The 11,948-nt window shown below is 43.3% G+C and overlaps 1 protein-coding gene across 1 annotated transcript; it reads right to left on the bottom strand.

Moving 5' to 3' along the window:
- Positions 1 to 183: 183 nt before the first annotated feature.
- On the bottom strand, positions 184 to 10,606 carry melt (ventricular zone expressed PH domain-containing protein melted). Its single transcript, XM_017153984.3, has 10 exons — positions 9,880 to 10,606; positions 5,422 to 5,577; positions 5,111 to 5,362; positions 4,245 to 5,046; positions 2,984 to 3,747; positions 2,342 to 2,579; positions 2,067 to 2,236; positions 1,869 to 1,997; positions 1,295 to 1,576; positions 184 to 1,242 (listed from the first exon to the last, which is right to left on the bottom strand). The coding sequence occupies exons 2-10, from the start codon at positions 5,524 to 5,526 to the stop codon at positions 985 to 987; spliced, it is 3,000 nt and encodes a 999-aa protein (XP_017009473.2). The 5' UTR covers positions 5,527 to 5,577; positions 9,880 to 10,606; the 3' UTR covers positions 184 to 984.
- Between the last annotated feature and the right edge of the window lie 1,342 nt (positions 10,607 to 11,948).

Below are 11,948 nucleotides of genomic sequence, written 5' to 3'. Positions count from 1 at the left end.
AAGCCAGACAAGCAGATTTAGAATTAATTTAGTTTTGCTTATAAGCAAACGCCTCAAACGGAATTCCTTGCCGCATTGCCAAAATTATGATTACAGCTACAATTTTGCCATTCAGTCATTAGTGGGAGGTGAAAAAGGGGGGTGAAAAGCCCCCTGTACTGAAAAATAACTAAAGCATTCGAATTTGAAAGCAAGCTGTTTGTTTAATACACGTACAATAAATAAGCATAAACTAATACATATGTATAAAAATCAACTATAAATGAAGAAAACAATTTCGCAAAATTTTTTAAATCCCTTGAAATGGTAAGTACACGCTAGATAAGTCTAAGGTATATATAGATATATAAGAATAATATATATATGTATAGGGTGTGTATATATAGATTAGAGCCCTGCATGAATGGATTCAATGAATTATTTTGAATTTTTTCTTTTATATGAATGAATTAATTAGAATTTTGAGTTTAATAGAATTGAATGAATTTGAATTTTGAGTTTAATAGAATTGAATGAATGAATGGCATGAATTCCGAAATAATTCAAACGACAATTTATTTTGAAGAAGAAAGGGCCATAATTTTGTGATTAAATCTGCCTGAATTTTATTTACTATGCAGTTAACATTGATTTGTTAAAAATTTTCCACTTTTTGTTCTCAAAAGAAAGCACAAAAAAAATCTGGAAAATTCAAAAAATTCATAAAATAATTCATTCAATTCATTCAATTCTAAATGAATTAGAATAACATTCAATTTATTTCACATAGAATTGAATTAAACAAATCAGAAATTTCATGGCATACTATGATAAAACAAAAATTGAATGATTCATGCAGGGCTCTAATATAGATCGCCGATCCTTTGTCTGTTTGTCTTTTGTGTGTTGCCGTTGCTCTGTCTTTACATTTACAAATAATCTCACATTGGGGTTGGTTGGTTGGTTGGTTGGATGGTTGGGATGGCATCCTTGCATCCTAGAATCCTAGAAGGAGGGCTTGCTGCTGCCCATGCTGCGGGCCGGCAAGCTATTCGTTTTGGCCGTGGGATTGTCGCGGGCCTGCGAGTGGGCAACCACGATGCTGAGGCACTGCACCCACTCCTCGGCATTCTTGCCGTCCTTCGGCTTGAGTATTAACGTCTGGTCGGCGGTGAAGATCTCGAAGGCCTTGGGTATGTTGCGGGCACCCCGCGACACCTTCACAGATCGGATCTGGTTCACATCGATGCTCTCACCACCGCTCTGAAATTGGAATTTAGTAATGCTTAGGACTAAATATTATTGAAATACTTACAGATCCCTTGCAGGACAAATGCGCTCCGGAAAGTGTAAAGTAGCGCGTTCGCCAGCGTCTGAAAAGTCGCCACTTGCCCTTCTTCTCCTTCAGCTGACCCTCTATCATGGGCTGATTGCTGCCATTGAGGAAGCCCACAGCCTTGTCCGGATGATTGCACAGGAAGCAGCCCCACTGGTACTCCAACTCGTTGCAGTTCGGGTTGGACTTGTCCGTCTTGGAGACCTCGAACACGTCCAGGAAGCCCGAGTGACGCAGCTCGTTCACCAGGATCTCGCGGTCCTGAAAGATTAAAAATGAATGGGTTTTAAAAAGGTTTTTACAATTTTTCAGCTGAAATAATTTAGATATTAAAGCTATACCGTTAAAATTTAGTTAAAAACAAAAGGTTTTCTAGAGAAGATTTTCGATTTAATATTGTTCAGATAAAAGATGAATATAAACAATCAACGATCTTAATAGAAAAATACGGAAATGTAATAGTAACCCGTTTTCCTGAGGATAGTGGATAAAATTTAATAAATAGGCACTTTTGAAGATCCCATAGTTTCTAATTAAAAAGCAATAAACCCACCTTGACCTGAGGAAACTGGCTGGTGACCAGTTCGGTGAAGCTGCGGTTCTCGCACTTGAGTATCTGCCAGATATTCTTGAGATTACTGATGCCGGACTCACGCGTGCTCAGCACGCACTTCTCCTTCACCTGGAAAAATTACAAATAAAACACAGTTAGAAGGGGATTTTTCGTAGCTCGGAAATACAGAGTACTCACAAAATGGCGCACTTGAAAGTCCAGGAACATCATATGTATCCAGGTCTTGGGATTCCGAGTTCGCATCGTGAAGCAAGTTTTGGAGTAGAGGCAATGGGGTCCGCGTATCTGGCAGGCAAAGTGCAGTTTGGCCACCTTTTTGGTCCGACGCTCTGCGAATTCATTGGAAACTGTGTGATGTGTGTGTTTGGTGTGGGGTATGTGTGTGTGTTGTTGTGGGGGATGGATGGGGAGAGGAGTTAGAGATTGAGGGAGAAGGATCTACAGAGACTTACCCTCGATGCTGCAGCGCGTGGGCGGCGGCAAATGCTGCGAAACCTCATCCATATAGGACTTAATCGAATTGAAGTTCTTCTCGCAGAACTGCTGGACGGGATCTCGCATTATCTGGTATGGCTCGAAGGTGCTCATCCGCTGGTCCATCACACTGTTGGCATTTAGTAGGGTCCTGCTGGTATTATCGCTACGTCGAGGTGCCACATTGGTGGTGGGTCCCGAAACAATCACTTCGCTCTGTAATTAAGTTTTTAAATTAATTGCTATATTCATTATTTTTAAGGGTACACACAACGAAAAGCACACAGAGAAAATTATACGAAGTTTTAAGTGCCGTTTCCTTGTAAAAAATTTTTGAAAATAAAAATGAAAACGTTTTAGAAATCTAAAGTAAAATACAATTTTTATGAAGCGTTACATTTTTTAAAATGTTGCACCTAAAACTTTTGATAATTTTCTTTGTGCATGTTTCCGTAAAATCGATATGGCCATGTAAATTTCATATATCGTTTTTACATGAAATACTCTTTTCGACCAGGTCAAATTTACCTGGCTACATATCAAAATAAAATTGATCTTAAATGATGTAAAATCGATCTACGTTTCATATCAATTTTTTTTTGGGTGTAGGTATATCTTACATTTCCGTTGACCGGCAGCTTCATCACCGACTTGGCATTGCCATTACTAACGGATTGTGGCAGCGCCGGCGAGGCATGGTGCACGGAAACCGCATTCTGCGTCTGCGCCTGCGTCTGCGGTTGCAAACTGGCCGCCGTCGAAGGAGCCTGCGGTATGGAGATCGAGCCCACCGACTGATTCAGTGCGTCCGTGCTGTACTTCATCAGCACCGTGCTCGAGTTGAGCAGCGTGGAGGGTCCTTGGGAGTGCGGTCGCACCTTCGAGGGCGAAGTGGTGACTGTCACGCCGCCGGAAGTCACAGGAATGCCGTGTCGATTGTGTCCCGTGATCACTACATTATTACTCAGCGGCGGCACTGGTGTCACGGGCGGATTGCTGAACGCAGTCGGTGTCTTTGGGGTGGCCCCTCCCGATTGCACCACCACATTGCCGTTGGAGCTGCCACCGGGCTGCTGGTTAATCTGCGAGTTGCTCAGCCGCGTCATGCTCTTGTGGAGTCCACCCACCGATCCGCTGGCCACATTCAACCGGGTCACACTCCGGTGCGTGTTGCTGGCGGGATGCAGGCGACCCGTGCTCCTAGAATCTCCCAGTTTCACCCGCCGCGTGTAGCCGGCATGCTGCTGGGTGGGCGTGGCAGCGGCCGTGGGCGTGGAGGTGGCAATGGGCGCAGAGGCAGAGGCGGGAGGAGCTGTGGGCGTGGCACTGGTCACGATGGCCGGCTGGTTGATCGTCGTGTTGACGGAGGGCGCAACAATGGGAGCTGCAAGGCATTTAACTTGATTATTACATAACGCTATAGTCGACTATCTAATACCCTTACGATATATACAATTTTGATTGCTCATATTTTTTTAAAGAATGGTCCGATTTGAAAAATGTCTTCTACATTTCGATAGGTATAAATATACACAACAAAATTGCATTTATACATCTCGGAAATCTTTAAAGATGTGGGCGCAAGACACATTTTAAAATCGTTAGAGGGCGTTTGTTAGAGGGGGCGTGGCGCTCGGCTGAAATAAACTTGCGCTGCGTAGAAAGCCCAAGAATATGTGTGGGAAATCTCAACCTTCTAGCTTTTGTAGTTTCCGAGATCTCAGCGTTCATACAGACGGACAGACAGACAGACGGACAGACAGATCAAGAATATATATACTTTATGGGGTCGGAAACGCTTTCTTCTAGCTGTTACACACTTTTGCACGAATATAGTATACCCTTTTACTCTACGAGTAACGGGTATACAAATTAGAATACCTGGCTTCAGCGGCGGACTGGGACTGGAGCTGTTCAGGCTGACAATGGTGACGCCACCGGAGGTCTTGTTGCCCAGGCCATTGCCCACATCCTGCTGCGAGCTCAGGGCGGCGTTCTTCTGTCGCACACAGGCCAGGACCTTGTCGGTGAACAGAACCGGATAGGCGGAGCACAGGCGAGTGGCCTCCTGCTGCAGGAGTGCCTGGGTGGGCAGGTGCTCGAGGACAAAGTCCAGAGCCTGCTGGGCCGTCTCCTTGCTGCCAATTCCCGCGGTAGTCATGATCTGGGCGCAGAGCGGAATCGTTCCGGGATTCGTCTTGGCCGCCAGACGCAACTGCTCAAAGTGATCGACGAGCAGATTGGGCGAGTGCTGCGACAGCTTCAGCAGGATCTGCATGGTGATGCTGGAGGTGTCGCTGTCCAGCAGAAAGCCACAGAGCTGTGGAACGCACGACTCCAGGACCTCGGGTGACTTCTGCACAATCAGCAGGTACAACTGGAAGACCGCCATCCGCTCCTGGGAATCACACTGCGGCAGCAGGGGTATCAAAAGTGGGGCATGTGGCGTCACCTCTTCCGGAGCCACCTCGTAAACCTGGGAGAGCACGCGGAGTAGACCATAATTCCCAGACAGGATGGACTCCATGACGGAATCCGTGTGGGGACTCAGCAGGAAGGCGTGATCGATGGCCGCCAGGGACAAGTAGCTGGCCAGGTTTCTAGACAGCTCACGGTTTCCTTTCGGCAAAAACTGCACGGCGACGGGAAGGGCTATTTTCATCAGTTCTTTTTTGTCGTAGTTCTGTTGGAAAACAAAAAAGGATGTTACAAAATTAATTATAACATTTTCCTTAACCCAATCTTACCAGAAAAATGCTAGAAATAATATCGGCGGCAATCTTGGCATGGGGTGGCTCTTCTTTTGTGGTTCCCGAGGGTTGGAGGTTCCACAGCAGGCAGGTCTTCAGGAGATCCACCAGAGCAGCACAATACCGCTCCGCAGTCCGCGTTTCCCGGATGCAGGACAGCACCCTCGTTACACAGATTTCCACCACACTCTGATCATTGTTGTTCTTCACATAGTCCGCATGCGAGATGATGGGACTAATCTCGGAGAGCTTGAATGGATATACCAAAATTAGTTTAGATTTTGGGAAATAACCAGGCGATAACCTACCACCTCCGTGATGTCGTCGACAATATCTGCATCCGGCACGGAGAAGAGATCTCCGGCTCGGGAGAGATCGCGCTTGGCGAGCACTTTGTTAAAGAGTTCGTGCATCGTGTAGGATTCTCCCAATCAGGATTGTTCAATGCTCATCATCTGTGGCAACTGAAAAAAAGAGAAGATTTTTCATTGAAAAATGTGCAATTTGGATTTACAGATACTTTAAAAATTATATATTTAAGAAAAGCAAAAGTGCTCATTGAAAAATATGCAATATGGTTTTATAGATACCTACTTTAAAATTATATGTTACACTTCGTTATAATAAATATTTAAGAAAATTCTATTTTTAATTTACTCTGATTTTAATGGGAGCAAATCAACAACAATTTCGTAGAATTACAAGAATTATAACCACTTTTTGACTCCGTTTGGACAAAGTTCTTTAAGGTTTCGAATGGTTTTCTTTATCGGTTCAGCTGATGTCGTTGAATTTAGTAAAAACTCTACTAAAATCTCTAACAAAAGAACTCACACCCCTTGGGAATGCTTCGAATAAGCCAAATGAGAATTAGTCGGGTGTATTTGTTTATTTTAGTCACTGCACTTTTTCATTGCCATGTTTGGAATTGGCCCATTGCCAAAGTTCAGGCGCCTCTGGCGGCCACTTTTTATCTTATCGCCGGGCAGTTGCAAATGCGAACTAGTCCGCGGGTAGAGTTCCAGAGCAGTTCTATTCTCGTGTTCCCCGAAAGTGCACATTTAGTTGTATAAATATAGATATTCCGCGGACACTCGAATACTTGTTGCATTGCCTCGCCGCTTATCTTAGACACTCGCAGCGAGATGCCCTTGCACAGCCTCTGATGGAGTTTATATAAAAGCACTTGTAGACCTAGTGATACCAGAAATCCTAGCGAATTATGATTGGCCATAACACCTATCTTTATGGGTCGATTATCTTTATGGAACCTTCAAATAATTGGCAATGGGTACAGGTTTTGGCCCACATTAATTGCCCAGGCCCGTTTTGTTTACCCAAGAATCTGCACACCGTATGGCCAGGCATCAATTCCGCTAAATGATTCGGTTCTGTTTTCCGTGGGGTTTCCCGCAAACGGTGTTTGTATTTGTGTTTGCCCACTTGCACTTGGCCGCTTGTTTGCCACTCTGATAGCCCGGTAAATTCTTGGCCAACTTGCCGTCGACTTCTTTGGACATTCGCGGAATGCAGGTCTTTTGATTAGATGCGCAAAATTCCGGCAAGGGATTAGCGATTAGCCGCGACTTAGCGGATCACCCGGGAATTTGCTGGCTGGCCAAATGAGTGGGCGCTTGAAAAGCTGGCAGAAAAGTCATTTCTCGCGGCTGTCGCGCCATCAAGGAAGCAGACGCCAACGCCAACGCCCGGGTTATTAATTTTTTCAAATAAAAACCAAAACCAAAACCAAGAGTTGCATAATCCATAGAGGCCAGTCAGGCAGCTCTGCACGCGAATTGCAGACGGTTTGGCTTGGGTTTGGCTATGTGTTTGTGTTTGGGCCCCTCGACTGACGGACAAACGGACAAACGGACGGACGGACAGACATTTGCTTCCTGGAAACCGGGACAGAAGACACAAGACAGCGACTGGGCTGCTGTGGTTGTTGTTATTTATGGCTCATTCGCGCTCAGGTTGCAGCACCAACAACAAACAGAAAAACTGGTTAAAAAATAAATAAAGAAGCAGCAACAAGTCGCAGCAGCAACAGCAGCAGCAGCAACTTTGAGCGCCTGAGAGAAAATTAAAAGAGAAATAGAAACACACATATGTACGGGCAGCAGTACGGGTTCGGGTTCGGGTATAAGTAATGGATGATGGCGTTGGCTAAAACATAAACCGAAACCGGTGCGGCAGGTTAATACACACGAAGCCCCGGGCCCCAGACCCGAGAGGGGGAAGGCAAAGGGAAAGGGGCACGGGTTTTGGGGGCTCCGTGGTCTCCAGATTTCGGAGACAGAGTGGGAACAAAGGCTGTGCCAAAATTCAAAGACCCATAATTCTCCGCTTAGATTCTATTTGCATTGCTCCACAAAATGGCAGAGTTCAGAAATGGAATCAGCTTAGTCACTAAATATATCAGTTCGTTAAGCCTCTTTATTACAGTCGAACTTCTTTAATCAAACTACATTTGGGATCTATAATTGTGGATAATTTTGATACTCATGAATGCAATTTTTAACTTAACCGAATCACAAACATAAATAATGCCACTCTAATAAAAAGGTTTTAAATCCTTAAAACAAATTTATAATCTATACTACCTAATTGGGTTAATAAATAACTATTTAATTTATTATTAATTCCTTAAGAATTTTCCCAATACTGAAAGAACGGCTTTATAAAATGTGTAATACTTGATGATGCACACTTCATTAATGTTCAGAGTAAGAGTGATCTGCACGCATTTCGTAGATCTCAAACGTGACAAGATCGCCGTTCGATTTACAGAAGTTGGTCTGTATTTCATAAGAGCGTGCGAATGACTCAATTCTGCGACGAAGCCAGGGCAGAGATGCTTCGCTATGAGTAACCCTACCTGTTGGCCAGGGCTGGCTCAACCGACCAAGTGGCACGGCGGCCTCCAAATCTCCTTGTCGGGAGTTTCCGCGAACCGGGAAGCCGGCTCACATAGCCGTCACACTGGACGTATACGTATTCCGATCCAGCGAGCATTCCGCTTTTCCGAAACCGAGTCGCATTGCGTGCTTGGCAAGTGTTTGGTTCTTGTTTGTGCATTCCATTGTCATACCTGGCCAATCGAGGAGCCCGGAGGAGCTTCAAGTGTCTCGGCAGCCCGCCAGTGGCCACTTGCAACCTGCAACCTGCAACTTGCAACTTGCGACTGCAATTACACGTCGGTTCAAAGTCTGCCAACGGCGGACGGGGGAAAGGAGTTTTTGGCGGCGGGCAGTCGCAAAACATAACTAGTATTAGTCGCTGTCGGAGAACTCGTTTTCCACTCACTACCTCGAACAGTCCGTTTCTGTTTGTGTTTCTGACTACCCTACGCATGCGCAGACAGTCATCGCCACCGCTGGGTGGGATGGGTGGTCAGAATGGCTCTGAATGATAATGTATTTGTCTGGAGTCTGAAATCTGGGTTGCAGATGTCATCGGTAATTATTGGCTACCGGTGGGTAAAGGGTGGGGGAATCGCAAATGTGTGGAAGCGATCCAAATCACTCAAATTAGGGAGTCACCTATCAAAGAATATACAATAATCCTTTTAAACTCTATATATAAAAAGACCGAAAAGTATTTGACATTTGTCGGTCTATCACAGCGAAGGAAAGCTATTTAAAAGGAAGTAAACAAAATGTATCTCCCTAGAAAAGAACAATATTAATTACAACCAATTCAGCATAAATTGATCCCAGATTAAACAAACTTAAGAAATCTGGCTGCGTTCATGCTTGGAAGGTTTTATTCTGAATATCGGTAGTAAATTCATGATTTATCAAAAAATTAATAAAAGAATATTGAAAATCAATCATCGAAGTTCTTCGACAATTCTGTAAGCATATTGCATCACCAGTTAAATTATGTTATCTACCTCACCGAAAGCGAAAGACTACCTACATGTACGAATTAGCAAAAAATAATAACTTACTCGTCCCGCTTGCCCCATTGCCAGTATTTTTGGGGACTGCGAAAAGTAAAGACAACATCAACACGGTAATCCGATCCCGAGACGAGGTGGTTCGGGGACAGGAGTGCGAGTATGTTGAAAAATGAGCGGCGCGTGAAACTTATTAATGAAAAGGCCGCGAACGAAGAAATTGCCGCGAATTAGCACAACAACAAGAAAATATACAAATACCGCCACTAATACTGGTGCACAGGTTTTGGCACTTTTAAACGGCTTTTGCGGAGCCTGTGATCGCCAATTCTCTAGGGTTGCTACCTGGTTAACTTTTTACCTGCCCTGTTGACTGGAGAAATTACGTTGTTTTAACAAAAATATATCGAAGTTTTCCATTGGTTATACATGAATTTATTTAAATTTTAAGAACTATACCATGGTTATTTTTAAGGTAAAGGAGATATTAATGAAGAATGTTAAAAAGATAGTTTACTAATATTAAATTGGTTCTAAAATGGTCTTTTATCGAATCTTAGCTACTCAAAATCGTAAATGTCAATTCAGATTATAAAAAGCCATTTAAGATCATTTAAATTTAAAAGTTACCATATCAATCCACTACATTATTTGAATTTTGGATATGAAAGCAATCTGAATAAGATTTCTGAATAATACTATTGATTGTATCTAATAACTACTCTATCCTATACATTTAAAAACCATATCATAAGGTTTAGATGGGTTAAAAACTAAAATCCAATCGAAAGCCACCCAGGTTAACTTAAATGGTATCTTTAAGCCTCAAATTTGAATGCGGCAACGGTGAATGGGCGAAACTCACCGGATTGCATCTGCGGCTGCTGGCAGACAGCTGGTCATATCAGTATCACTTCGGGTAACTGGAACTGGTCGAAGTCGGAGTGGAAATGGAAGTCGGAGTTAAGCCCGATCTGGCGCTCTCTTTGTCTGCGGTTCCTGCTCTCCGGATCTCTCTATCTATATCTCTCTTGCAGCAGCAACAAAAACAAAAAACACTTGAAAAGGTAAAAAAAAGGTAGACAACGTTTATGGTTGTTGCTGTTGCTGCTCTTGTGTTGTATTTTTTTTTTATGGCTGCTACTTTTGTTAACTTTGGGTGTAGTTCAATATTAATTTAATTGTTGCTGCTGTTGCCGATAAAGCACAAAATTCAGAATTGTCGTTGGCGTTATTTATTTTTTACGGCCGTGCTTTGTTGCCGCGCCAGCGCATTGCTTTTTATGCAAATTTTCGCATTTCGTGTATATCTTTAAAGATTTGTTTTTCGGTTTTTTATTATTACTATTTTTTATTTATGTGCGCTGCCGTTACCGTTGACTGTTGTTTCAGCCACAATGCCTTGTTCCACAATGCCTGATTTCTTTGTATTTTTGCTAATCACATTTTGTTAACACACAAACACACACACACACTCGCACACACGTAGGCGCACGCACACACACTCGAAAGGCGAGAAGAGAGTGCGAGCGAGGGGGCGGAGGGGGGGCGGCAGCGGAGTGACGAGCGCGCTGGCCAAGCGAACGCGTTTGGGCCCGAATGAAGACTGAACTGAAACCGAAACTGAGCGGAATGGAATGGCAACGCAAAAGCAAAGGCCCAGTTGTCAGACTGGCTGACACCGACTGGTTGTTGTTGTTGTTGCTGTGGTTGTTGTTGCTGCTGCCTTTGCTGCTGTTGCCTGTTTGTTTTGCACGATCGCTCGCTCGCTCTCTCTCGCTGGCTCTCTCTCCATCGGCCAAGTTCTCAGCGACTCTCCATCGGGCTACCTTTCTTGTCGAAGTACCTTTGCTACCCTGTCCTTTTTAGACAGGTGTATCGGTTCCTTGAACTCCGTGAAGGATTAAACCCAGGACTTTTTATTTAGCCACATATACTTAAATTAGAACATTTGGAAAACAAGTACAACATGAATAAAAAGTTTATTTAAATCAAGCAAATTGGTCAAATAAATATAGAAATTCTTAGTCAATGAGATAAGAGCCCCAAATAACTCTTTTTAGTATTTGCCTAAAAGTATACTGTAAAAACGACATCTTTGGCACTTCCGGTTTGAAAAATATAGCACATATCCTGGCGCTTTAAGACGTCAAATTTCTGTGTTATTTGCGAAATTAAATTGTTTTTAAAACAGAAAGCAAACAATATTAGAACAAGCATAAAATGTGATTAAGTATACATACAATATTTATAAAATTTTAGAAAATTTGAACATCATTTATATTAAACTTAATGCTTTTAAAACCGTAGAAATTAATCCGTATTAAAGTAATTACCAATAAAAAATATATGTGTATTTGAGAATACTCGCAGCAAGATAACAAAAGAGTTTAGGTTTCTGTTTTTCCAGGAATCATATTAGATTTTGTAGGGTATCTGCTCATCGAACCCACACAATTACCCTAGTTAGCTGCTCTTTTTGCCCGCACACCAGTTTATCGCCGTTTTGCCTTTGCGCTTTTCATTCATAAACAAAAAACGCAGGCGGCATTGTTGTTGTTCTGATATCCTCTCTCTTTTCGTGCTTGCTTCTTCTTCTGCTTCGCTTCTGCTTCACCTGTTGCTTCAGCAATTGGCAACTAGCAACATGTTGCTGCCGGCAGTTGTGATGTTGCTGATGCATTTAAAGTGTTGCAATGCAGATAAAACATTTTTAATTTAAATGCCATTTAAATCACGGAAAATCGTGGCCTATTATCGCGAGCTTTTCGTTAATTTCCAGCACGCCTCAAGCGGATATAGATGGATGCCTCAAGGTCGCAGATTTCGGAAATCTTCCCCTCGCGGAGAATTTGAACCCAGTCGAGGAGGTTTGGGCAAACACACTCGAAGATCCATTAACGATGCGCCGCTAACAAGCGCCACTGGCGGTTC

This window comes from Drosophila takahashii, chromosome 3L, assembly GCF_030179915.1.
Source record: "Drosophila takahashii strain IR98-3 E-12201 chromosome 3L, DtakHiC1v2, whole genome shotgun sequence".
Lineage (NCBI taxonomy): Eukaryota > Metazoa > Arthropoda > Insecta > Diptera > Drosophilidae > Drosophila > Drosophila takahashii.
Note: the sequence above shows the minus strand (reverse complement) of the source record. Positions and strands in the feature narration are given on the sequence as shown.

What these genes read in the sequence shown, in the direction of transcription:
- melt (XM_017153984.3), bottom strand. Translation starts at nt 5,526, where the DNA reads ATGCACGAACTCTTTAACAAAGTGCTCGCCAAGCGCGATCTCTCCCGA. An exon ending in ACTTTCAAGTGCGCCATTTT is followed by an intron (nt 1,998 to 2,066) that starts GTGAGTACTCTG and finishes TAATTTTTCCAG; the next exon opens with GTGAAGGAGAAGTGCGTGCT. An exon ending in ATTTGTCCTGCAAGGGATCT is followed by an intron (nt 1,243 to 1,294) that starts GTAAGTATTTCA and finishes TTCCAATTTCAG; the next exon opens with AGCGGTGGTGAGAGCATCGA.